Source organism: Mastomys coucha, unplaced genomic scaffold (assembly GCF_008632895.1).
Source record: "Mastomys coucha isolate ucsf_1 unplaced genomic scaffold, UCSF_Mcou_1 pScaffold12, whole genome shotgun sequence".
Taxonomy (NCBI): domain Eukaryota; kingdom Metazoa; phylum Chordata; class Mammalia; order Rodentia; family Muridae; genus Mastomys; species Mastomys coucha.
In genome coordinates, this window is record NW_022196894.1 from 41,965,536 (window position 1) to 41,989,945 (window position 24,410).

The window sequence follows — 24,410 nt, forward strand, 5'->3', positions numbered from 1 at the left end:
CACACACACATACACACACACATACACACACACACACATACACACACACATACACACATACACACACACACACACACATAAATACATGTAAACAATGAATTTAAAAATTTGTTTATCAATATGTGTTACTACTTATTTGAATTATAATGCATTAACAGTTTCTTTTTATCAGTTTTTTAAAAGATTGATTTATTTATTTTATGTATGTGAGTACACTGTAGCTGTCTTCAGACACACCAGAAGAGGGCATCAGATCCCATTACAGATGGTTGTGAGCCACCATGTGGTTGCTAGGAATTGAACTCAGGACCTCTGGAAAAGCAGTTAGTGCTCTTAACCTCTGAGCCATCCCTTCAGCACTTTTTATCATTTTTCAATGTGTACTCTATTTGCTGAGTGCTCTGAGAGGCTAAAAGAGGTTGTTGAATCCCCTTGGGCTGAAGTGACAGATGATTGTGAGTTGCCCTGTGGGTGCTGGGACTCACTCTGTAGACCAGGCTGGCCTGGAACTCAGAAATCCTCCCACCTCTTCCTCCCAAGTGCTGGGATTAAAGGCGAGCGCCACCACCACCTGGCTATTTATGATGTTCTTTACAATGTTTATAAAATGTATGTATTACTTTAAACATACATTTATTTTCATAACATTTTACTTAAAATATTGCATTTTCTAAAAATTTTATGTACAACCTTAGTTACAGACATTGGTAAATGATGATTATTGGCTTAGAGTTCAATTTCTTTTCCTGTCCACACTAGGCATGTGCTCTGCCACTGAGTTATACACCCCTAGCCTCTTTCACCTGTGATTTCTTTACTGACAGTTCCTTTGCCCAGGTAAATTGAACAGCTTGGCCAAGTAATATAAGGGTTGATAATGTGGTTGTTTTTTTTTTTTAAGATTTATTTATTATTATATGTAAGTACACTGTAGCTGTCTTCAGACACACCAGAAGAGGGCGTCATCTCATTACAGATGGTTGTGAGCCACCATGTGTTTGCTGGGATTTGAACTCTGAACCTCTGGAAGAGCAGTCGGTACTCTTGACCACTGAGCCATCTCTCTAGCCTGATAATGTGTTTTTCTTCTTTCTAGTTGAGAGGCACAGAAAGAAGAAAATCAATGCTGGGATAAACAGAATAGGAGAACTGATCCCGTGCTCCCCTGCTCTGAAACAGGTAGGTGCTCCCTACTCCCCTGCTCTGACACAGGTAGGTGCTCCCTACTCCTCTGCTCTGAACCAGGTAGGTTCTCATTTTTTCCCCCTGCTTTGAACAGCCTGGTGTTCTGTGTTTGCCCAGCCCTCACCTGGAAACATGTAGGCACCTACTGTGCTTCCTTTTGCTGCTTGTTAGCAGAGAGTGCTCTCAATTATTCAATTATATTTGGTTTTTAGGATGACTGTTTTTGTTTCCTGCCATTTATGGGGTCGGGTGCTCAAGTTAATAGCCTCATTTTTCATTTGTTTTATTTTTCTATATACTTTAATTTTTCTTGTATTTCTAATAATCTCCTAGTACAGATTTTACATATCAAATATACCATATGATTGCCAGACTGTCATGCCTTTCTAAAGAGTTGCTAAGGTAGACCCATGGTTAGATTGGTAGCATCTACTACATTTCATAGCATTGCTTTCCGATCATTAATGGTTTTTATGCCTTTAAAATTCTTACCTAGAGTCCTCTAGGATTGTTAACTTGTTCCTCGTGCTGCTACACATGCTTCATCTCCATTTTTCTCCTGCCTCAGCATCCTATCTGTTGGAATTACAAATGTGGGTCACTACATCTGGCCTCTCCATTGCCTGTTAACTCCAATTGGTACTTGTAAATCTTAGCTTAATACTTTTCTCTAATGAAGGTAATTTTGGATTTTTTAAAAAGCAAGGATAAAATAGAGGATTATTGAGCACAAAACAAATGATTCAAATTTTCTGGAATCATGAGAAACTAGAAGAAAATTGATATCCCAATTTTATATTATGACCACTAATAAAGTGTTACACATGTGTGTAGATACGGCCTTATAAGCATGTGTTAGCTCCAGTTTGGAAACTGGTTTCCTCACTTTCTTTAATGGTTATATAGGATTCTTTGACAGTGGCATATAGGAACTTGTAATAACTTTTAAACTAACTTTAATTAAATAATCTATGTAAAATAAATACATGTACATGTAAGTAATATCAAAACAATAAACATCCATATTCTTCCTGCTTTGTAGCCTTAATACACATTTCACAGACAACCATTCTCAACTGGTTTCTTTTGATACTTAGTTTTTTATTTCTTAGTTTTCTGTATCCCATTTAAACTTATAAAATTGTATGTGTGTGTGTGTGTGTGCGCGCGTGCGTGTGGTCTACACAGATGTGAAAGCCAGAAGAGGACATGGGATGTCTTCCTTTACTGTTCTCCATATTTTAACAATCTAGTACTTTTATGAATTCTTTTTTTTTTTACTTTTATTAATTCTTTCATTCAGTAAATAGCATTTTGATCATATTCACCCTCAACTCCTTCCCAGCCCCTCCCTGTTTCACCTCCGCCCCCCCCAAACATTATGCCCTCAATACTTACTTTTACTTCTTTCAGTGAATCTCAACTGATTCTAGATGGTCAGATTACTGCATGACTTCTCTTTTGCGTTTTTTTGCTGTCTAGGACTTTACTTCTAGAACCTTCAGTCCTTTGTTTTTAGTCTTAGTCAATCATTCTCTTCTTTTTATAAAGTTTTTTTTTTTTAAAGATTTATTTTATTTATTTTATGTATATGAGTACACTGTAGCTGTACAGATGGCGGAGGACCATCATGTGTGTGGCTGCTGTTGAACTCAGGACCTCTGCAGGCCCCGCTCACTCTGGCATAGTAATTTACTGCAGCTGTCTTCAGAAACACCAGAAGAGGGCGTCCGGGTGGTTGTGAGCCATCATGTGGTTGTTGGGACATGAACTCAGGACCTTCGGAAGAGCAGTCAGTGCTCTTACCCACTGTACCCACTGAGTCATCTCACCAGCCCTCTTTTTTTTTTTTTTAAAGATTTATTTATTGTTATTTGTAAGTACACTGTAGCTGTCTTCAGAAGAAGGCATCAGATCTCATTATAGATGGTTGTGAGCCACCATGTGGTTGCTGGGATTTGAACTCAGGACCTTCGGAAGAACAGTCAGTGCTCTTAACTGCTAAGCCATCTCTCCAGCCCTTATAAAGTTTTTCTTATTCTCCACCTAATAGCATATGCTTATTTTGTGGATTCTTACCCCTAACTGTTGTATGTGTTTTCCCAGGAATTTTTCTTCAGTTTTTCTGGGGACCTACCCCCTTCTCTTTTTTCCCCTTTCATTTAGGTATTTTGTCTAAATAGTAATGTTAAGCCTTTTTATTTAAATGCTTAGTGACACATGAGTTTTTGTTTGTTGGCTTGCTTCATTCTTGAGAATGAAGCATCCAGAAGCCAGTCAAAGTCTTCCTGCCTTTTTAACTGCTGAAGAATCCTATGGTAGCAGCGAGGTTCAGTGCAGTCGCCCCTCCCCCAGCCCAGGAAATTACTGGCCCTGGTGGCTGCTCTCAGGATTGCATGCAGCTCTATTTCCTATCCACAATTCACATGCTTTCCCCAGGATCACCTTGCAAAAAATGACCAGAGAGATTTGTAGGCCAGCTGTGAGCATTGTGGGGAATGTGGGAGTGTGTGTGGAGGTGTCTTAAAGATTTTGCTGGACTGATTCCCCTGGGGAGTGGCAAAGGACCCTCCATCCTGGGGATACTCAAGTCAGACTAGGGCTGTTGGGGTCGGGGCGAGGACTAGCTTGCTTGTGCTGTCCCCCCAACTTTCCAAGCCTCAGTTTCCTGCTTTGCCAAGTGGAAACAACTCTGCATCATACTCTGCACCATGTGAGCTCTAGCAACGGCTCTTGGAGCTGGGTCTGAGCATGTGCATGGACTGTACTAAGTGTCCTGGGCAAGCTCATCCTCTGCCCGGGACGGACTGCCTCATTCCTACCCCTTCTTGCCCTAAGAGGAGCTCTGAGCCTGGTCCTGGTGCTAGCCCTGTCTTGAGGAAGTGCTGCAGGAGAAAGGTTTACTCTTATTGAAGAGGCTGGTGAACAGGCCTATTTAGATGAGGTGCTAATCCAGTGACCAGCACCCAAGCCTCTGCCTGCTCATAATCCTTTCATTATGGAGCTAGCCTGGCTTTCCAGATACAACCCTGAACCACTCCTCAAATCACATAGACGGGGAGGTGTGGGGGGAGGAGGTGGGGGGGGTGAGGCGGCCCAGTTTTCAAAGATGCTTCCTTGGTGTTTGGTTGTTCTGTCTCTGGCTCAGGCTTAGAAAAGGAGCCTCAAACTGGGTCACACAAAGCAATTACACCAAGGTGCTCTCTTCCCACCCTCTCCTAGAGGCTTGTCTGACCAGAAGGACGGACAGACACAACACCAGGTCTCACCCACTCAAATGGACTAAAATTCAACCATCCTGGGTTTCATCTTGGGTGTAACTAGAGACCTGTACTTAACTTTAAGAGACTGGCTTTCTGAGGAAACTGAATTTAAGATATCTACTCAACCCTAGCTGCATATCCCTCTTCAAAAGAGGGGTTGAGATATTTTAGGGAGAAAGGTTGGAAGGAAAGAGAGAATTTACTAATAAAAGAATTAACAGCTTTTTAAAAGCTGTTAAATATGCTTGAGTTTGACCCTAACTGTTTTGTTTTGTTTTCCCCGAAAAGCCTCTGACAATCTCTTCTGTGGGAGTAGAGATGGTGAAGGAGAGTGTAAGCTTGATGCTGGAGGCCTGGGGCTGCTTCAGGGACAGGGTTAGAGATCCTAGAATTGTAACACACAGCATCTTACTTTGTCTTGCTTGACTCGGGAGCCTCATCTTGACTAGTTGGAACAACTGTCCCTGTGGTTGAAGTGTCCTAGTTCAAATTTCAGAGAAAATAAACTTGCTTTGTGCGGTTAGAGCAGGAAAGAAGTCATCCCATTGGCTGAGGATATGGGTGTGGGCGGAGCCTGGTATCACTGCTCCTGGAAGCTTCTAATCCTCCAGTAGGACGATAGCCGGTGCGTCTCCGTGTGCTTCTCCGTGTTGAAACTTTCTCCATGTTGAAACTTGTGGGATGCCAAGGCTGGATCAGCTTGCTCTTCCACATTGCCGTCCTTGACACTTCAATTTCTTTTCATTCCTACCGAGTGGATTAAATTTCTATAAATGTATGAGATTTTTTGTTTGCTTGAGTTTTTGTTTTGTTTCGTGTTTTTAAAAGTAGACTGTCACCACTTTCAGGAGCCTGAGGCAGGAGGTACAGGGACCTGGCCACTCAGTACGTGTTGGAAGCTGCCTAGTAAAATCTTACCTTCTACCTACTCTTGACTTTCCTTCCTGCTTCTTGTAAGTTCTTGAAGAAAGGAAATCGTAACCATTACACTCTTTAGTGTCTCGAATGTGCAGGAGACAGTATTTGATCCCAGAGCAGAGCAGCTGGCAGCTTGTTGTGTTCCCTGTCTGCTGTCTGAGCATTACCAGGTCCTCCTGTTATTCTGATTCTTGTTTGAAGGAAGGACATATTAGTTTTCTCTTTCTGATTTTGCAGTATTGGGGCCATACATACTACATGGGCACTCTACCACTGAATTACACCTCCAGACCCTGGTTTTCTTTTTTAAGAAAAAGAAACCTTTTCTAATTTCCTAGGTATGCATATTGGGTCTCTGTAGTGACTCAGTTGAAGGAACCAGAACTGAAGTTTATAGAATCCAAACACTTAAGTCACAGCAGTGGCTACATGAGAGAGCAGTGAAGGCCTGGCAATGTTAATAATATGCACATTGGAGTGGACGTTAGTCATTCATGATCACATGCTTAGGAGCCAAAAGAAAGGAACCAAAAGTGACCAGTGGGTAGCTAAAATGCTTCTTAGTGATAAACTGGCAAGTAAAAGAAGAAGTCATTAGGAAGTCAAGGCCTGATGAGGTCCTTGAGAATTCTCTGTAATGCCCACCTTATTATTCCTTTGAGACAGGATCTCTTGCTGAACCTGGAGCTCACAGGTTTTTTCATTTTATTTGATGGGTTTTGTTTTTGTTTTTGGCTAGGCTGGCAACCAGCCAGCCCCAGCAATCCTGTACTCTTTGCTCTTCACCCTCAACACTGGGGTTACAGGGCCACACATGCAGATTCTAGGGATCCAAGTTCAGGACCACATGCTTATGCAGAAAGCACTCTAACCTACTGAACCAACTCCCCAGCAGCTCTGTCTGAGTTTTTAAAGAATATATTGGCATAGATTATTTTTGGAAGGACGTGTGTGCAACTTCACAATGATTGTGTCTAGGATAAGATCTGGAGAGCAAGAGCATAGAGAAATGTTACTTTCAGTGTTTATCCCTTCATACTATTTACATTTTGGTCATATGCTCATAATGTATTTGTTCTCTGTGTGTGTATGTTTATGTGCTATGTGCATATGTGCTATGTACACATATGTAGAGACAGGGGCCAGTGTTAGCTGTCTTCCTTGGTTGCATTCTACCTTATTTTGTTGAGACTTGCTCTTACACTGAACCTGAAGTTTAATGATTCATCTAAACTGTCTGACTAGTGAGCTCCAGAGAGCTCCCCAGTGGTAAAATTATAGACATGCTATCCTATGCCCCATGCTGGTGATCTGAAGTTAGGTCCTCACACTTGAATGCAAGTACTTTCCTGACTGACCTGTCTTCCAGTCCCCATATTATGTTTTCAGTCTTAAAGTTTATTAAGACCATGGCACTTGAGAGATGGCATGCTGCTCTTGGAGAGCACTGAAGTTCTGTTCCCAGCACACAGGTCAGGTGGCTCACAACCACCTGTGACTCCAGCTTCTAGGGCTCCAGTATCCTCTTCTGAGCTCTGTAGGCACCTGCACATAGTACTTCCTCCCACACAAAAGCACTCATATACGTCTAGTTAGAAATATAAAATAAGCCTTTAAAATGTTAAGAATAAAAAAGTGCTTTGATATAAAATGTTACCTTTAAAAAAGTTTAAAAATAGGATCTAGTGAGAGCATGGCACTAAAACTCAGTCAAGTGATATTCCTTTCTTTGCCATCCTTAGGGTACTTTGAGGTTGTGGTTATCAGCGCAGTCATACTGAGACAGCCTCCCTCTGTGGCCTTGTTTCCAGTTAGTCTTTTCAGTATGCCTCGTCCTTCAGCCCTGTCTTCACACACACCAAGGTCTCCCTGCCTGAGTGCCTTTGCTTTCTGAGCCTGTGACCTGCATTTCTTCCTCCGCCTTAGGGGATGCTTCACCCTCTTCAGGTTTTACTTGGGTGTCTCTTTACCTAGGGCTCCCAAAGCTCCCTCTTCAAAAGCAATAAGAGAGTGTCTCAGGACAGGCTCCAGTTAGAAAGTATCATGGATCCAGTGACTTAACAAAAACAAAAACTTAACTTGGCAGTTGTGGAGGCTGAGAAGTCCAAAGCAAAGATCCCAACCCTTGGGCTGTACAGATGGCTCCACAGTTTAAGTAGGAGCTCCTCTTGCAGAGAACTGAAGCTTAGTTCCCAGCGCCCCTGTCCGGTCTCACAACTTCCTGTAACTCCAGACCACTGGGATTCAACACCTCCAGCCTCCTTGGGCACTCATGTGCTTAAACCCACACAAAAACACAAAGATCATTAAAAATAATAAAATCTTAAAAATAAATAAATAAAAATTTTCTAGTCCTAAGTAGATACAGAGAGAAAGAGATCAGCACACTTGTTCTCTTTTTAAAATAATAAATTGTTTATATGTATGTGAGAGTTTGTGTACACTATGTAAGTACAGGGCATTGCAGAGCCCAGAGAGGTTGTTAGAGCCAATGGAAGTGAAGCTCCATGTGGTTGTGAGTTCCATATGGGTATTAGGAACCAAACCTGGGTCCTCTGCAAAAGCAGTAAGTGACCTTAACTGCTGAGTCATCCTCCCAGCCTGTCTCTTTCTGTAAGGGTGCTAATCTGCAAGAGCAGTGCTAGGTGCTGAGCCATCTCCATCTCTCTCTCTTCTTGTGAGGGTGCTTAATCCCTCTCAGCTCAAAACTTCAGCTCCAAACACCAGCACATTACAGATCAAAAGTTGTACATGTAAATTTGGCAGAATGTCACAGACGTTCAGTTCACACTGCCATGGCCAGGCTCCTTGGTTTGCCTTTGGACTGTTTCTTGTGTGTCATGCCAAAATCTGTCTGCCCAATTTTGTGTGTGTGATTTGGTTTTGTTTTGATTTGGTTTGGTTTTTTAATTGTGTGTGTGTGTGTGTGTGTGTGTGTGTGTGTGTGTGTGTGTATGCATGTCATTCTTCAAAGCATTTTGGCTTTATTTATATTGTGTATGCAGGCACACATCTGTATGTGCATGTACTTGCGTGTACATGTATAAGTGAAGGCCAGAATACACTTCTGGTGCTGTTCCTTCTGGCATGCTTTTACTTTTTTTACTTTTTAGATTGGTTGGCCTAGAACTCAGTGTAGACAGGCTGGCTTTGAACTCAGAAAGCTGCTTGCTTCTGCCTCCTAAGTGCTGGAATTAAAGATGTGGGCAACCTTCCACCTTACTTTTTGAGATAGGATCTTTCACTGGTTTGAGGCTCACCTATTGGATTAGGCTAGCTGTCTCCACCTGCCCAGAGCTGGAATTACAAGTGCATGCCACCATCCATTGCTTTTAAAATGTATTCAGTGAATATAAATATCTTTAGTCAGGTCTTCATGCTTTTGCCTATATTCCTAGATCCTAGAACTGAGCCTGACACATAGTAAATGGTTAGTTGCTTAATAAATATATGAACAGTAGAAGCCTTTGAACTTTGTATCTAATCTGTAGTTTAAAAAGTTACATATTACATGTAATAAAACTATCACATTTTACATATCTTCTTACAGGTTTTACCTTTTGATGAAATGTTGAAATTGCTACTTTTCTTTTGCAGAGCAAGAACATGATCCTGGAGCAAGCCTTTAAGTACATAACAGAACTGAAGCGGCAAAACGACGAGCTTCTGCTCAATGGAGGGAGCAGTGAACAAGGTGGAGACTTGCCGAGCCTTGCTGTCTCCTGTTTGTGTTGCAGTGACATGCATTGAGGACATGGAAAACTCCCCCAACCCTCAAATCAGAATAGGCTTGCCTTCCAGCATCGCAAGAGAATAGCATTGCAAATGAGATGATTGTAGCTGAGCTCCTCTTCTTCCTCTGTGGTTAATTTTAATCTTGTACAAACACATAACTTCAACGTTGATTACTTTTCTGTATTTCATGTTTGTCTGAGTCATGAAACTAATAGTGTTAAATCTCTCCTGCTCCACTTGGATCTTGTAGTTAGGAGACTCTCAGAAGATGACTCACAGAGGAGCTGTGTTCTTAGTAACTTATAAACAAGATTAGAGGATAGATCTGGGCCAGGTTTTAACAATGCATTGACCAAAGTATTCACATCATAATTGTTTGTATTAGTATAAAGTATATATTGAACTGCCAGGTCATTTAATATACTTGATTTTTAGGTGTAACTTTTTGTGCTGTGGGTTCTGAATTTTCTAACAGCATTGGTGAGAAGCTAAAAGGAAACACTCTGGGCCAGTGTAAAGCTCAGGCTGGGAGGCCAGCTGGGTGGCCTTTATTATGGCTCTGTAAAGAACAGAGGGTTTCCTGTGACAAACCTTAGAAGGAGGATTAGACCACCTTAAAAGGAACAATATTTTTCTGATGTTGGACAGTGCTGTGCTACAGTGCTTGTACTGGGCAAGAGTAGTATTAGAAACCCTTCCAGGAGGGCAGCATTCAGAATTCTTCCCTGCACTCAGTTAAAAAGCTGCTTTCCTAAGTCAGCTTTCTTTTACTTAAGCAGACTACCCCTATGGGTCCTTCCATCAGACAGCCAGATATATTGGTATTTGGAACATTGTGAAGTACTCCACAAGATGCTTGAGGCTAGAATGATCTTTAGACTTTTCCAGTGAAAGCTCATTTGCCTGAGAACACAAGACTAGGCCAAGCAAGTTACCTTAGTAAGGGAAGCTAATGACAAATTACCAGGCACATGCAGCTCAGGAAAGGCCTAGCAGCCAGGTCAGGGTAGGGCAGAACATGGAACAGCTTCAATGGCTTCTCTTGTCATCTCTGTTGTGATCATGGGTTCTTGGATTGTTTCGGTGCATATTTTCTATCCACTACCTGATCCCTGTATTGTTTGTTGTTCTTTTGGTAGAAGATAGTTTATTTCATTAAATATAGAGTAGAGGACAGCATGTTCTCAAGGATCAACCATGGCCAAAGGAACCATTCCTGTAGAACACACTCAAAGGCTGAAGGCAGACAGTGATCAAGGAGACCACTGTTCCAATCTGTATTGGAGGCATGCTTTATACTAAAGTCATAGAAGAGACAGCTTTCCCTTCAGAATATACTCCTATCCAAGACATTAACATGCCCATTTTGATAGACTTCTAATGAGAGGGACAGTGTTGTTACGCTCTTATTCTTCATCAAAAAACGTCAAGCTAGATAGTAATCTTACAAGGTCTCTCTCTCTCTCTCTCTCTCTCTCTCTCTCTCTCTCTCTCTCTCTCTCTCTCTCACACACACACACACACACACACACACACACACATTATTATACTAGTGATCTTCACCTAGGGCTACAGATATGCCATAGATCCCATCCCTTTAACCAACCAGTTATCAGAAGTTCTGGTCTTTGTTTAAAACCTGCTGGTTATGAGAGGGGCTCATCCCAATGACCTCCAAGCCCGCTAGTATCTACCTACCTACTTCACATTACCTCCTCAAGAGATGAGACCCTAAAGTCATTTTAGGTGACATCTAGATAGTCTGACTAATTGGGGCTGCATTGAGTATAGAAGGATTTAAAGTTTCTGTTCTTGCTGACTTTGAGCTATATGGAATTAGATTGCTGCAGCACCATCTGAGGATGGATTGATTGTAAACAGGAGGAGAAAAAATAAGACAATAGGCACACGAGGTCCAAGACAAGTATAATCACCACTAAGATTATAATAAGTATAATAACTATAAAAATTCAGAGGTCCAGTTCTAAAGCTGTTTGCCAAAAGGAATAGTAGTATCTGGCATGGTTTGAACCTGGTCTTGTCAGTCAGATGGAGCATTAGCAGAATTAAGAAGTATACCAATCAACCTTGATAATAACACAAGTGTCCCCCATGAGTAGTTGTGAGGAGATCTATAGCATGTCCTGGCCACCCTTGGACTACTGCTTTGTAGGCTGCTTTGAAAAATATCCCCCAAATTGATGGATTTGAGCTGAGGCCTAGTTAAGAACTAACTCCCAGGGCTACACCTCAGCATTCTGTGTCATTCTATGACATTCTGTGTCATACTATTCAGAGCCTGTCAGTTGTGGTAACCCTATACTTGGAACCCTGAACAAAGAGGCTTTTAGCTTATCAAGAGCATGTTACCAGGAATCAGTCTGTCTTGCCTTGTGTTATCTGTTAGCTGTGTTACCGGAAAGGTTTGGATTTGGAACATTGGGACTTCTACACCATAGGAGATTTGCAGTAGTTGGCCTTTAAAGGTGTAGAGTTTAAAAGGAATTTAAGGGAGGTTTGAGGTAGCACTCTAAGAAGAAAACCTTACCACAGCAGAGAGCTCCTGTTTCTGCTGAGGCATCTGAAGGCCAGAATTGGAATTCAGTGGCTTAGCCCATATAGTTTTGCTTAAGTTGTTGTAATTACTGACATTCATCTGTATTTTTACATCTTTATTTCTAATATTTTAGCTGAAGAAATTAAAAAGCTACGGAAACAACTAGAAGAAATCCAAAAAGAAAATGGCCGATATATTGAATTATTGAAAGCAAATGACATATGCTTGTATGATGACCCCACAATCCACTGGAAAGGAAATCTGAAAACCTCAAAGGTGTCTGTTGTTATTCCAAGTGACCAGGTCCAGAAAAACATCATCGTTTATTCCAATGGGAGCCAGCCTGGGGGAAACAGCCAGGGGACAGCTGTTCAGGGAATAACCTTTAATGTTGGTCACGGCTTGCAAAAGCAAACCGCCAACGTGGTGCCAGTGCAGAGGGCCTGCAAGCTTGTGACTCCTGTGTCTATTTCTGGAGTTTACCCTTCTGAAAACAAGCCGTGGCATCAGACTACAGTGTCTACGCTGGCTGCCAACCAGTCTGTTCCCCTTTGTCTTCCTGCTGCCATTTCTGCTCAAAACATTCTCGAACTTTCTACTTCTGAAAGCCAATCAAGTGTGCTCGGTGCCACTGGTAGCTCGGTGGTCACTGTTTCAGTTGGCCCTGACCCTCACCAACATCGTTCCTTGAATACATGCCTAAATGATCAAAATGCTTCAGAAAATAACAATGCACAGGAGAGCCCCAAATCATCCAAGAAAACAGTCGCATGTGTCTCAGGCACCTCCTCCAGCAATCCAGCAGCTGTCCCCGAGGTGCGCCATGAAACCAAGTCCAGCCCGAGCATGCAAAGCTTCAGTGCAGATTCGCAAAACAGCTTTGTGTCAGTTACCACCACAGTGTGCTCCCAGCCCCCCAGATCTTCAGGTGGCTCTTCTCCAGTGAGTGGTAGCAAGACTGTAGACTCAACAAGTACAGCAGCAGCGGTGGTACCAGCCCACACTGCAGTAGCAAAGAGTACCCTCCCAGTGAGCAGTCTTTCTGCAAATCCTTTGGAGGGTGGTTGGACTCTTTCTTGTTCTCTGCCTTCTTCAAGTGTCAGTACTTCAGAACTAAAAAACATCAACAGCCTTACCCGAATCTCTTCAGCCGGAAACACACAGACAACATGGACTACGTTGCACCTGGCGGGAAACACTATTCAGCCTTTAAGCCAACCACCATCTTCTGTTGCGACTCCAGCATTAAATGAGTGTGGTACCAGCCCGACCCCAAGCAACAAGCATGTGGCCACAAGCATCACCCTTAATAATTCCCCTCCAGCAGATGGGCAGCCAGTTGAGCAAGTAGTGGTCACTTTGCCTTCGTGCCCACCCTTACCTATGCAACCACTAATTGCCCAGCCACAAGTTAAATCTCAGCCTCCCAAAAACATCCTTCCCTTGAATTCAGCAATGCAAGTGATTCAGATGGCTCAGCCAGTTGGGTCAGGTGTCACTGCAGCTCCAGCTAACCAAAATGTCATCATTCTTCAGCCACCCAGCACAACCCCATGCCCAGCAATGATGAGGGCAGAGGTTTCCAATCAAACAGTAGGTCAACAGATTGTCATCATACAGGCGGCTAATCAGAACCCATTGCCACTCCTCTCTGCTCCCCATCCAGGTCCTGTTCGACTGCCTGTCAATGGAGCCAGTGCTATAATAGGGTCTCATAATTCAGTGCAAAATGTGCCAGCCCCACAGACTTTTGGAGGAAAGCATCTTGTCCACATATTACCAAGACCTTCATCTCTATCCACACCTAACTCAACACAGACTTTTTCTGTTACTATGTCAAACCAACAGCAGCCTCAAACCATTTCTTTAAACGGACAGCTCTTTGCTTTGCAGCCTGTGATGTCCTCATCAGGAACTACAAATCAAAGTCCTATGCAAATTATTCAACCCACCACCAGCGAAGATCCAAATACCAATGTTGCCCTGAATACATTTGGGGCTTTGGCCAGCCTCAATCAAAGCATATCCCAGATGGCTGGGCAAAGCTGTGTGCAGTTGTCTATTAGCCAGTCTGCTAATCCCCAGACTTCTGCAAACAGTCAAACCAGCCCCACTAACTGTGTTTCACTAACAACAACTGTAGCACCTACCATGACAGCAGATAATTCAGCCACACTATCCACTACTTACAGTCTTACAACAGCTTCCTCAACAAACACGGCCACTTGTTTGCCCTCTACCATGAAATCGAAAAGACTGAGCAAGAAGCCAGGTGCCAAGAAACACTTAGCAGCTAACAAGCCAGCATGTCCCCTGAATTTAGTCAGAGATGTGGGCAAGATAGACAGCCCCCAAATAGACAGCTCAGCAGAGCCATCATGTAGCGATGGACTGCTGGACAGCCTTCCTGGTGGCCTATCGTCTGTCGCTGGGTCTCAGGCAAAGAGTGTTAGTATTTCTGCTTCACATTCTTTGGACATTCTGAATTCTGAATCAGTAATCCCTGAGTCTGACCCCAAATCTAAGTCAGCAGAAGACTGTAGTTCATCCTCTCGGGAATCTGAAACAAATGAACAACTTGTATTGGCACCGGCAAAATCCAAAGATTCTACTCCCATTTTGCAAGAGACATCTCAGGGTACACAATCATGTTCTGTAGCATTGTCCAGTGATACAAAATCCTGTACTTCAGCCAATGTGTTGACTTCATCTTCTATGGAATCCCAGAGTTTGGTTTCTCAGGTTTCTGGTATGTCATCCACTACAAACACTTCAAGCACTGATTGTACTTCTGAGGTAGAAATTGTGACAGAACCTTGCCCAGTTCAGCAGGATTCATTGGACACCATACAAACAGCCGGGCCTTTAAAGGTACAAGGACTAACTATGTTGCTGTCTGACCTTGCTAAAGAAAAGGACCTTCAGAGGTCATCTCTCTCAGTCCAGATGGAGCATTCTGACTTTTCTCCAGAAAGTTCTAAGATAGGTGATTCTAATGTTGACTTGCATCCCAAGCAGGAGCTACTACTCATGAGCGATGACAGAGATCCGCCACAGCCCCACTCCTGCCTCCCTGATCAGGAGGTTATTCATGGCTCTTTGCTCACCAGTAGGCAGGCTGACTCTCCTATGTCAACCAGCTCTGGCAGTAGTCGTAGTTTCTCGGTTGCATCCATGCTTCCTGAAACAGCTCGAGAAGATGTGATCAGCAGTACAACAACTAACACATGCGATGGTTGCACCTTTGCAGAGCAAACTGACATTGTGGCCCTTGCGGCAAGAGCTATCTTGGACCAGGAGAGCATTGAGAAGGGAAGGCTTGGCACACAGGCTGATGTGAAGGAGGTCACTCCAAAGTCTTCTGAAACCTCTTTAGAGGGAGAACAGCCCTTTAAACCACAGATCCACAAGGAGACCTGCACGGGACAGGCAGATCCAACACCAAATAAATTTAACTCTCAGGATTCTGTGGAAGTGACAGTCGATAGACCTCTTGGAAAGCCAAGCTGTTCTCTGGGAATTAAAGCATCAGATGCCCCCTTACAGGTGTCAGCCCCTCAGCCGCCTAGTCTCACCCATCAGAGCAGCATCAGCCATCCTCTGGTCAGCTGCGCCGGTCTGTCACAGAGCTCAGATCAAACTTCTAATCCTGTGACCGTCAATATGACTGTTTCATCCAGTTCTTATGGCAGCCAGCCTCCTGTGCCACCTCTGATGACAGAATATCCCCAGGAACAGCTGAACAGCATGACTAGCGCCATACCAAATCCACAGGTTCAAGAACCGCTTTCAAAGCCTAGTCATGAAAGTCGTAAAGATTCTGCAAAGCGCGCTGTGCAAGATGACCTTTTACTATCTTCTGCAAAACGTCAAAAGCATTGCCAGCCAGCCCCTCTCAGGCTTGAAAGTATGCCCCTGATGAGCAGGACTCCAGACAACATTCCTGATCAAACTCAAATGATGGCGAGTCAGATCACCCCCAACTCTTCAAACTCAGTTGTACCTGTTAGCAACCCAGCACATGGAGATGGCCTTACACGGTTATTCCCACCTGGTAACAACTTTGTGGCTCCTGCATTGAGGCAGACAGATGTTCAGTGTAACTCTCAGCCTTCAGTTGCTGAGCAACAGCAGCAAACCCAGGCAGGTCAACATCTGCAGGCACTGCAGCAGCATGTACCACCTCAAGGAGTGTCTCACCTTCACACCAACCATCTGTATATCAAGCAGCAGCAGCAACAAGCAGGGCAGTTAAGAGAGAGGCATCACTTGTATCAGCTGCAGCATCATGTGCCTCACACAGATAACACTGTCCACCCCCAGCCCCATATTGTGCACCAACAGAGAACTCTACAGCAGGAAGTTCAGATGCAGAAGAAAAGGAATCTCGTTCAGGGAACTCCTACATCTCAGCTATCCTTACAACCAAAACACCACGGGACTGACCAGTCAAGACCCAAGAGTAGCCAGCCACATCCTCACCATCAACAGATGCAGCAACAGCTGCAACACTTTGCAAGTTCCCAGCCAGAGAAGAGCTGTGAAAACCCTTCAACTAGCCGGGGCCACCATAGCCATGCCCAGAACCATCTCAATCAGGACGTTCTTCACCAGCAACAGGATGTTGGAAGCAGACAGCAGGGTTCTGACCACGTATCTGGGCATAATCCAATGCAGAGGCTTTTACCATCAAGAGGCTTAGAGCAGCAAATGGTGTCCCAACCAAGTATTGTGACTCGGTCTTCAGACATGACCTGTGCTCCACACAGGCCAGAGAGAAACCGAGTGTCGAGTTACTCTGCCGAAGCACTCATTGGAAAGTCGTCTTCTACTTCAGAACAGCGAATGGGCATAGCGATCCAGGGTTCCAGGGTTTCAGATCAGCTTGAAATGAGAAGCTATCTTGACGTTCCCAGAAATAAGAGCTTGGTACTTCATAATATGCAGGGTCGCATGGATCATACTGTCACCTCAGATATCCGCCTTTCTGACTGCCAGACATTCAAACCAGGTGGAGCCAGCCAACAGCCCCAGAGTAATTTTGAAGTCCAATCTTCAAGAAACAATGAAATAGGTAACCCCGTGCCATCACTGAGAAGCATGCAGTCCCAGGCTTTTCGAATTAGTCAGAACACTGCTCCACCACCAATAGACCGACAAAAGAGATTACCTTATCCACCAGTTCAGAGCATCCCAACAGGAAATGCTGTCCCACCAAGGGACAGTGAGAATACATGTCACCAGAGTTTCATGCAGAGTCTGCTTGCTCCTCATCTTGGTGATCAGGTCATTGGGAGTCAAAGGTCACTTTCAGAACATCCAAGGAATACACAATGTGGTCCATCTTCAACAATTGAGTATAATTGTCCCCCAACTCGTGAAAGTGTTCATATCAGGAGAGAGAGTGAAAGTCAGAATCGGGAGAGTTGTGACATGTCTTTAGGTGCAATTAACCCCAGGAACAGCACTTTGAATATTCCTTTCTCGAGTTCCTCTTCCTCTGGGGATATTCAAGGTCGAAACACAAGTCCCAATGTTTCTGTACAGAAGTCCAATCCCATGAGGATTACTGACAGTCATGGGGCCAAGGGCCACATGAACCCTCCTGTCACATCCAACATGCATGGGGTTGCAAGGCCAACTTTGCCACACCCATCTGTGTCTCATGGGAATGCTGACCAAGGGCCTCCTGTGCGTCAGGCTAACTCTTCAGTTGCCCAGAGATCGAGACATCCCCTGCAGGACAGCAGTGGCTCCAAAATCCGTCAGCCTGAAAGGAATCGTTCTGGAAATCAAAGGCACAGTAATGTCTTTGATCCGAGTCTTCCTCATCTTCCTCTCTCCACTAGTGGCAGTATGATTCTTGGACGGCAACAACCTGCTGCAGAGAAGAGAGGAAGTATTGTTCGCTTCATGCCTGATAGTCCACAAGTACCTAATGATAATTCGGGTCCTGACCAGCATTCGCTGTCACAAAATTTCGGTTTTCCTTTTATTCCTGAGGGTGGTATGAACCCACCAATAAATGCTAACACTTCCTTCATTCCACAGGTCACTCAGCCCAGTGCCACCCGAGCTCCAGCTCTCATCCCAGTAGATCCCCAGAACACTCTACCTTCCTTCTACCCACCATACTCCCCAGCTCATCCCACTCTGTCCAATGACATTTCAATCCCTTATTTTTCTAACCAAATGTTCTCCAATCCTAGCACAGAGAAAGTGAACAGTGGAAGTTTAAATAACCGGTTTGGGTCAATTTTATCTCCTCCCAGACCTGTCGGCTTTGCTCAGCCAAGTTTCCCTCTTCTCCCCGAGATGCCGCCAATGCACATGGCCAACTCTCACCTATCCAATTTTAATATGACGTCATTGTTTCCGGAAATAGCGGCGGCTCTTCCTGATGGCTCAGCAATGTCACCTTTGCTCACCATAGCAAACTCTTCTGCCTCTGACTCTTCCAAGCAGCCCTCAAACAGACCTGCTCACAACATAAGCCATATCTTAGGTCATGACTGCAGTTCAGCTGTTTAAATCCAGAGAAACTAACTGTGAAGGTTTCAGTTAAAATGACAACTGTTCTGTGTACACATGTGCATTGAGAGAGCTTATGTGGATATGTGTCTTTGTATTGGATAACCACTTTTCATTTAGCTCCTGACTAGAAGGAAGCCATGTGAGAGAGGATGCGTACACCATGGCTGTCAGAACAGTCATCTTCCATTCCTGAGTGACGTGCTTTCTTTAACCTTCTAAGTGATCTCCCTCTCCAGGCTTGATTTGTAGTCTTTTATTTCCTAAGTACTAATCAGCCAGAAGTTGAAGAGATCTTGGCACATGCTAGGTTGTAGGAGGGAGCTGAGATTTTAAGCTCAGTTGTTGAGAAGTTGTAAAATAGATAGTTGAGATGGTTAAGTTGCAAATCCAAAAGTAAAAGCAACTTGAAAGAAATCATCAGTCATCACAGGTGCTTGCTGATATCAAATCAGTTCTGAACCATGGCAAGTAATGAGTTAATGATGAGTTGAATTCCCATAAGGAAAAATATCAGGCAGATAGAAAATAAATGAAGTGTTTGATCAGCTTTCATTCCTGAGCTTTGATACAGAGATTTCTTTCTTAATTATAATTTTTAATAAACTACCTAATTTTATGTCTTGTTTTTCAGAGTAGGGGAGCCACATTCTCCTTTAATGTGCCAAGATCCTGTAAAGCAAAAGTCTTCCTTAGACAATGAGCCTTAAAAATACAAAGCTAAGACAAAATACAGAAATATTTTCCACTTAGTACTTGGGTTTTGCATTAGGCCAAAGAATAACAGCAGTTGTATTGTGGGTTTTCCTGGTGTCAGTTAGTAACTAGTGCTTCATCAGTTAAGTTCATTTAGTATTCTCTCTTCATTCTATTTATTTGGTCTTGAAATACATCAATTTACAATCACTTAAATGTTAGAACTGCTTAGTAAATGTGCTTAGAAGATACATCTGAGCCATTTGGATACTTCAGAGTAGAGTTTTAAGCTGTCTCAATATTTTCATTTGATGATTATTTATATTAAATATGGCAGTGTAAATTATTGTCCTTCATAACAGTTATAATAAGAAAATGAATTCATTATTTTTCTTGTAGGTATGAAATGGTGCTTCACAAAAATACCTTCACTATGTGTGTCTGCTCATGAGTGAGAGTGGGTGTGGAGATGGTTTTCAAGTAGAGACTGGTCCTCACTGTTGGATATGTATTTATCATGTGTATTTATCATGGTTTTCAGGTAGAGACTGATCCTCACTGTTGGAGATGTATATCATATACGCATGTATATTTATCATGTTGCACATGATAAATTGATATAGTCTTGTCTCAGTTGGAAATGAACAAATTGGAAATGAATGTGGAACTGCCGTGTGCAGTGGGCAGTTGTGACTTGCTCTGAAAGCACCATTCTCAATCCTCCTAAGGCTGCGCCCCTTTAACACACTTCCTCATGTTGTGATGACTCCCAACCATAACATTTAGTTTCATTGCTATTTCAGAGCTGTAATGTTGCTACTGATATGAATTGTAATGTAAATATGTGATTTTGGATGGTCTTAGGTGACCCCTGTGAAAGAGGGGTTCAACCCCCAAAGGTTGAGAGCCCCTGTTCTAAAGCATAGGAAAACACAAATGTAGATTTTTTTTTTTAGGTCTCTCAAACATTACATCCCAACTGCAGTTCTCCAGCCCCACCCACCTCCCCTCTCCCCCAGATCCAGTCATTCTCCTAAAACAAATAAAATTTAAAAAAAAAAAAAAAAAAAAAAAAGCAGGCCACCCAGAGACATCAGCTGAACACAGCATAAATTACACCAGGACTAGGCACAACCCTCATTTTCAGGCCGGATGAGGCAACCCAATAGGAGGAAAAGGGTCCCGCTGCCCAATGTAGATACTTTTTTTAACCCCAACGAATCAGCAATAAATTTTAAACATATTGAATCTTAAGAAGCAAAGCTAAGAAAAAATTGTACTGATTTTTTTTTTTAAATCGTTTAAACTCATAGCTTTCAGTTGTCGCTACACTGTTAAGAACTGAATAGAGGGAGAGGTACACAGAATGGGCCTGTTGGCTCTTCGGAAGCAAGCCCAAGGACCCGCAGAGGTTTCAGTTTTGAAGGGTTTTTTGTTTGTGTTTGTTTTGATTTTTTGTTTGTTTGTTTTATTTTGTTTAGTTTTGTCTTTTTGGTTTACTTTCTTTTTAGACTAAGAAAGCTGCCCAGGGCCAATCAGAGCAGTTACCACTGAATGCCTTTGTAAAGGCTCAGCAAAAGGGTTGCTTGTGCCTGGTCACCTTCTCACCAAACCCTCTGTTTCTGCTGCCCTTGAAAATCACCCCTCCTGGTGAACGAGGCAAACCTGTGCTTCTTCCCTGCATAGTATTCCTGGGGGCGGGGAAGGGGGCGGGGGAGAAGAGAACTTCACAAGTGCATTACTTAATATGTGGACACCATAGTAGGACAGCTACTGAGGGGAAGAGAACAGTTGCTTTTAGGCATGAATATTCAGCGTTTTCTCTGTACTTGAAAAGCCCAGCCTGCCAGCTTAACTAAGGTAGTGTTCTGTATAGCCAGTCATCCCTGTCCCACCTTCTCTTCTTGGTGGCTGTCTGCCTTTCACATATGTATCCTCACATCATGGTGGCTCTTGAGTTCTGAAGTACAGACTTGCTCCGTTTAAACGAAGATAACGTGACAACGTTGAGGTCTGTGTTGTGTTTCTGGGTCAGGGATCTTGCCATGTGGTCCAGACTGGCCTGGGATTCTTGGGCATAAGCAGGGCTTCCACCTGAGCCTCCTAGGTGGCCAGGACTAGAGATGCACTCTGCCACCCTGCTGAGAAGCACCACTTGAGATTGCAGCCCAAGAGTCCTAGAACCTGTTGCTACTTTGGGTTAATTTTTGTTTGGGCGACTGGCCGCAGCTCAGCTCTGCGCCTACACCACTGCGCCAGGGCTTTCACGGTGAGAAGACTGTCCGGTGATGCTGTCTGGCCCTCAGCTTTTTGTGACCATCTGGAGAGCGACGGAAAGGCCTGCAGATTATTAGGCTCCCGCTCACATTGGCTCTAAACAAAGATGCAGTGCATTTGCGTGTCAGATCATTGCAAACATGGGCAAAGATGAGAAAGAGTTCTCACTGTGCTCCTGCCTGCTTTAAAAGTCTGGGTACCTATCACGACTGCTTCCTAAGTGAGAGTCATTGATTGGATCATTTTGTTCTAACTATTGATCACATAGAAACAGTGAAAGTGCTCGTTTCCTCTCAGCGTTCTGCAGGAAGTTCTAAGGAAGTGGAGATTTTTAGATTTCTCTATGTAAACTTCTTCAGTGAGTTTTATAAATGTATCAGTCACAGATGAAGTAAATCCATTTTAATGTTTTAAATAGACATTGGATTTGTACAAGTCATATTTCTCCAGATGTTACAGATTTGATTTTACTAGAACAGCTCTGAGTTGCCAGATGCCACTTCCTCTCTGAGGTGATGGCAGGATTTCCACAGTGGTGTGATTTCGGGAGTCTGAGGGACCCAAACTCTGGGCAGAGAGGTAGAGATGTCTGCTGCAGTCGCAGACACAGACAAGAAGTATGCGGAGCTGCAATGAAAGTTAGCCATTTAAATCTGCCCTTTTAAAGCACACAATGGGTTAAGCATTTTACAGGGCTTCCTTTGCCTTCCTCTGGCCGTCTAGTATTAACCATCTCAGAGAGAGGCTCAAACTTACACTCCAAAGAAGATGTAGAAGCACTTTCTAATGGAAACATTTAAAATATTAAGAAAGGATTGAGACTTGCTTCTATGCTGCTTCTTGGCTTTACCTTTCTGTCACACAGGCATGTAGGCTCCTGGGCTCTTTTAGCAGTTCCACATCAAATAGATGGCAGGCATCCCAGGCCATGTCCCTGGGATAGAGTTCTCCCCGAGTTAGAATATGATGGGGCCATCCTGTTAGATCAGTGTGTCGTAGTGAGGCCCATGTTTTACCTTTGCAAACCTTTATGCCTCTTTCTTAAAGGGCAACAATTCCTCAAAAATGCCATTAGTTAGTTTAAAGCTTGACTTTTGAGATTTTTGTATGTGGGAATAACTACATTCCTTGGCTCGGTGGATTTTTCCCCTGTGGTGGAAGAAAAGGTAAATGTGGTACTAAAATGGAATAGCCTTCAGTTCATATCCTCAGCTGCCTGAGAGTCACGGCAATCCTGTGTGGGTACTAACTACCTGGAGGAAGTGCCTGTGGCTGTTACATAGGTAGGGCAACAAATGACCAGAGTGTGGGCTTGCTCTCTGGTGATTTTGCAATGTGCATATGCAAACTAGCTTCTTTTAGAGATTCCTTTCGAGCTGGATGTTAGCATTTTGTTTTCCTTCCCCCAAAATTCTACCAAAATCTGCATTCTGCTCCTGCTGCTGAATTATGTAGTGAAATCTAAACTGTTTTTAGTAGCTCCTGTGGGGCTCACCACACTCAGATGGAGCCGGTCCAGACAGGCTGGGAGACCACATGTAGGACCTTGGACTCAGAGCTTCTGCTTCTGATGACATGCCTCTGCCCTGGTACTGCACTCTACCTGAAACTGTGCCTCTGATCCTGAGACCAGATCCCAGAACATATCACATATCCAGCCCTGTGTTGCAGCAAAGGAGCTCCAGGGATGGCACATGCCCTGTAGTCGAACACCTCATAGACAAGTACAGTTGCTGCTTCTCCTCATTCTTGCCTTAGCACCCATGAGCCACCGATGACGGTCACTGGCGAGTTGTGTAAACAGCCTGTGCTGAGCCTATAAACAGAGCGTATGTGGCAGGTAGTCCTTCAATGTCCTCATTTCTACATTTACATAAACTACCTGGTAATCTTTCCTTTGGGCACATATATGTTGTCAGGTGCTTCATAAACACAAGTCTACTTAGGTTGAGAAGATTAGGCAAGTTCCTCTGGATGAATGCATAACCCACCATTAGATTCCATGAAACATGGACAAACCTCTCTTGTAATGTAACACACTTTTTTTTAAAAAAAATAAAAAATAAAAAGATGATCTTTAACTTTTTGGGCCCAGTTGTGTGTACAGCTGTACATGCAGTATCTAATAGGAAATTAAAGCTCGATCCATTTAACTTTGTCTTCACGTTTTCTGAGGCATCTCTGCCCTCCTGTTTCTGAAGTCTTAAAGTCATTTTCATCTGCAGGGTCTCTGAGCACAGAGCTTGACTATAGTGGTGAATGTGTGGGGTGTTGAACTGTTAGCTTCTAAGAAGGGACCAGACAGTGTGGCTTAATACGCTGCAGTCGTGTTACTGTGAAGGAAAATTCTTCCACTTTCAGCAGGTGTGTGTGTGTGTGTGTGTGTGTGTTGTGTGCGTGCTCACATTTTGTGTGTGTTCATTTTGGCTTTTTAAAAATGTTGAAAATTGAGGAGAACTTGATTACCTTCACAAATTATTTATAGATACACTGGGCATGATGCTTACTGTAGGCAGGCACCAGGGAAACATGAGTTTAGTGCTCTGGTCGTGTAATATTTTGTCTATGACCCAGCCAGCACTCTGCTGGGCACTGTGTCCTATAACTGTAAATCACATGGTTTATAATGCTAATGGAAACCGATTTGTTTTGTAATGGAATACAGAGCAGATGTATAATAGGATCAGGATTGTCCCACACTTGTAAATAAGAATGGGCCCTGTTTATTTTGACATCTTTTTACAAATGCATTGTATTAGGATGTGAATATTCCAAAACATGCTCTTGTTTAAAGTTTTGAAATTTTTATTGTTAAATGTAACATTTTAATGGTTGTAATAATTATTTGTATAGATATGAATATAGTATTTTATTTAAGAAAATAAACTTTGCAATTTTTGCATTGTGAATTCTCTCTGCCCATTTCACTTCACATCTGCTTATTTTGCATCTGAAATAGTATATTACCATAGTTTCATCTGTCTGAAAAGATCCCATGACACTTTGCTGTTGGGCTTGTGTTCTAAAGTGTTAGACCTCAAGTAAATCAGTTATGATGGGGGCTGCATGTGTGTCCATTCACTATAAAAAGTAAGCTTAGAATCTCACACATGGGAGGGCGTTCAGTGAGGACTCAGTCTGTGTCCTCAACTGTTCACAGTGGAAGAGAAGAAGGCTTAGACATGTGAGATAAGGGTTGATCCTGGGCTGGAATGGTGGCTTTAGATGATGAGAGCAGAGAACCCGGA

General features: G+C 43.2%; 1 protein-coding gene across 1 annotated transcript in view; it reads left to right on the forward strand.

The window, feature by feature from the left end:
• Positions 1 to 24,071, forward strand: part of Usf3 (upstream transcription factor family member 3) — a 58,464-nt gene extending 34,393 nt beyond the window's left edge. The window contains exons 5-7 of the mRNA XM_031363957.1: positions 1,097 to 1,179; positions 8,964 to 9,060; positions 11,792 to 24,071. Coding sequence (XP_031219817.1) covers positions 1,097 to 1,179; positions 8,964 to 9,060; positions 11,792 to 18,189 — 6,578 coding nt within the window. The 3' untranslated portion in view covers positions 18,190 to 24,071. The remainder of the gene's footprint in view (positions 1 to 1,096; positions 1,180 to 8,963; positions 9,061 to 11,791) is intronic.
• The last annotated feature ends 339 nt before the right edge of the window (positions 24,072 to 24,410 follow it).